The sequence below is a fragment of the Aegilops tauschii genome, chromosome 1, assembly GCF_002575655.3.
Source record: "Aegilops tauschii subsp. strangulata cultivar AL8/78 chromosome 1, Aet v6.0, whole genome shotgun sequence".
NCBI lineage: Eukaryota > Viridiplantae > Streptophyta > Magnoliopsida > Poales > Poaceae > Aegilops > Aegilops tauschii.
The window spans coordinates 465,277,109-465,279,811 of NC_053035.3; the positions used below are offsets into that span (position 1 = coordinate 465,277,109).

Consider the following 2,703-nt stretch of genomic DNA (forward strand, 5'->3'; position numbering starts at 1 on the left):
CGTTTCCGGGACATGGCACAAAGGGCACATGCCATCGCCCGGACCCTGGCGTTTCAGCACCTCGGTTCCTGAAGGAAGACGATCACGAAGAAGCTGCCAAACGAAAATCTTAATCTTCAAGGGCATCGGCGCCTTCCACAATGGGGATAGCCACTGTAGAACCAGCACACGGCATACAGCCTGATAGGCCGAACTAACTGAGAAATCACCCGAAGGAGTGAGACTCCAGGAAACAGAGTCAGGGGCCTGGGACAGAGGAAGAGGGACTACTTCCCTCATCTCTGTCCATTCCCGAACCTCCTCGGATCCGAATGATCGGCGGGACGCAATGTTCCACCCCTCATCCAAGGCAGCCGACTAAACAAGGATGGTCGGGTCGACACAAATCGCAAAGAGCCTCGGGAACCGCAATCGAAGAGGCTCATCCTCAAACCAAGGGTCTAACCAAAACTGGGTCCCAGACCCATTGCCAATCGAGAAACGCAAACCGAGCCTGATCTCTCCTTCAATGGCCTGAATCGACTTCCAGAACTCGGACCCGACCGAGAGAGAGCAAGCCAAGAGGGGTTGACCCTGCAAGTACTTGGCCTCCAACAGCTGAAGCCAGAGACCCCCATCTCCCCTCAAGATCCGCCAAACCCACCGCAGCATCAGCGCAACGTTCATCCTGCGAGATGTAGGGATGCCCAGGCCGCCGCGGTCAGGATCGTGAGCATTTTCGTCTGGATTCATTCCCGCTAGCTAATGAATGGCTTCATTCTACATGACATCTTGTTTTGTTGAAAGAGAATATTGCGACTATTGAGTCTGTCAAGAAGGATGCATGGAAAGAGAATATTGCGACTATTATTGAGTCTCTAAAACACACACAGTCACACACACACACACACACGCACACGCACACGCCATTAAACACCATCAAACTGCACTTTAATTTACTCTTGAAGAAAACGATATCCCCTGCCTACTGTCCATGTGACTGCAATGCACAATCAACCAACTAGATCACATAGTAAACTGTCCTCGATGCCTTGAGATAAACTTTTTTGTGCCGTACCTACGTGCAGGTCGGTCCAATAGAAATCAAACCCGTGGGTCGTAAGGTCAAGGAAACATGCATGCCAGAAGAGAGTCGCCGATGGAAATGTTTATTTGTCGTGGTTAAATGCAACAGAGTTGTTCGTGCAATCAAGCAGGAGCTAAAAACAAAACATAACCTGGCATGCCATCTATCCCCTGTGCTCTCCAACGTAAAAAAAAATCGTAATGTATACGTTAAACCAGATCTTGATTTCCTTGGATATTTTCGGTATCCTATAGTCCATCAGCCAGATCACTAGGCCACGATCTACAGAACAGGGTGATATCATACGCTATTTTCATTTAATTTGACTTCTATGGCACCTGAATAATTTTTCAGATCGAAATATGATGAAGAATATGGATTTAATGATAGAATGACCCGATGTCGGCCAAACTGCGTATAAAGTGTTTTTGTTGAAGATATGAATTCTCGCACAGATTCACAGAATCAGCATGTCGAAGTAGTTCAGAATTACCATGGGAATCGTTAGTTGGGTCACTACTGAAGATGGTTTGTGCATGTATCTGTGGGTAGCAAAACGACCGTTCTAGACCTCGCCAATTTTAAGCTTGGTAAGAGCATCTACAGCCGGGCGTTCCAAACCCGCCTTAAACGTCCAGCCGGACGGCCCAGTCACTAACCGGTCATAATAAAATGGTTCAGACGGGTATCTTAAACGAGTCTCAAACGCCCGAGCTAACCGGCACCCCTCGTATTCAGCCCAAATCTGGGGCGCATATAGGGCGCCCGGGCGCGTCCATCACGTCAGACCCGACAGCCCTACCCCATCTCAAATTGCACCAAATCCACCCCCTCGACCTATCGGATCCATTTGCTCTCTTCTCACTTCTTCCTCCTCCTTGACGTCCGTCTCACAGCACCACTGCCGCGCGCGCTCCGTAGCTGTTCTGAGCCTTGCGCCGCCAGCACCAGCACATCACTCCTCTCTCCCGTCCTCACCGCTGGGGACGTCGGCGGCAGCCCAGACGCCACCGCGGTACGTCCGTCAACTCTCGGGCTCCCCCTTGCGGTGTTTGACACATTTCCGACCTAATTTTTTTGTGTTTTTAGGGAAAACGATGAATTCCGATGCTTCGTCGGACGAGGAGTATGGACCGACAGAGCTTGATCAAATGATTCAAGACGAGTTCTTCGATTCGTTGGATTCGGACGAAGAAGTGGACATGAGCATGCAAGCGGAAATGGACCGGCGGGTGGAGCATATTCTCAACTTCAAGGGCTCGATCAAAGGGAGAAGAATGATCGACCGGGATAGAGTCTCCGGAGCACGGCTATTGCAGAAGGACTACTTTGCTCCGAACCCAACTTTCCCGGACGATCCATGGTTTCTTCGCCGTTTTCGCATGCGAAAGCCATTGTTTTTTCTCATTGTGGAGGGAGTGGAGGCACACGATGACTACTTTAAACTCACAAAGGATTGCTGCGGCCAATTTATCTTTCTATGCTAAGCAGAAATGTACGGCTGCTCTGAGGATGCTTGCAGTTGGTACTGCCACAGATGCCGTTGGTGAGATGATCAGGATGGGGGAGAGCACATGCGCCATGGTGCAGGTGTTTGGAGCAGAGTATCTGAGAGACCCAAATGTGCAGGACACAGA

The 2,703-nt window shown here is 50.1% G+C and overlaps 1 protein-coding gene across 1 annotated transcript; it reads right to left on the reverse strand.

Moving 5' to 3' along the window:
* Positions 1 to 357: 357 nt before the first annotated feature.
* On the reverse strand, positions 358 to 732 carry LOC109734288 (uncharacterized mitochondrial protein AtMg00310-like). The gene has a single exon (XM_020293498.1). The coding sequence runs from the start codon at positions 730 to 732 to the stop codon at positions 358 to 360; it is 375 nt and encodes a 124-aa protein (XP_020149087.1).
* Between the last annotated feature and the right edge of the window lie 1,971 nt (positions 733 to 2,703).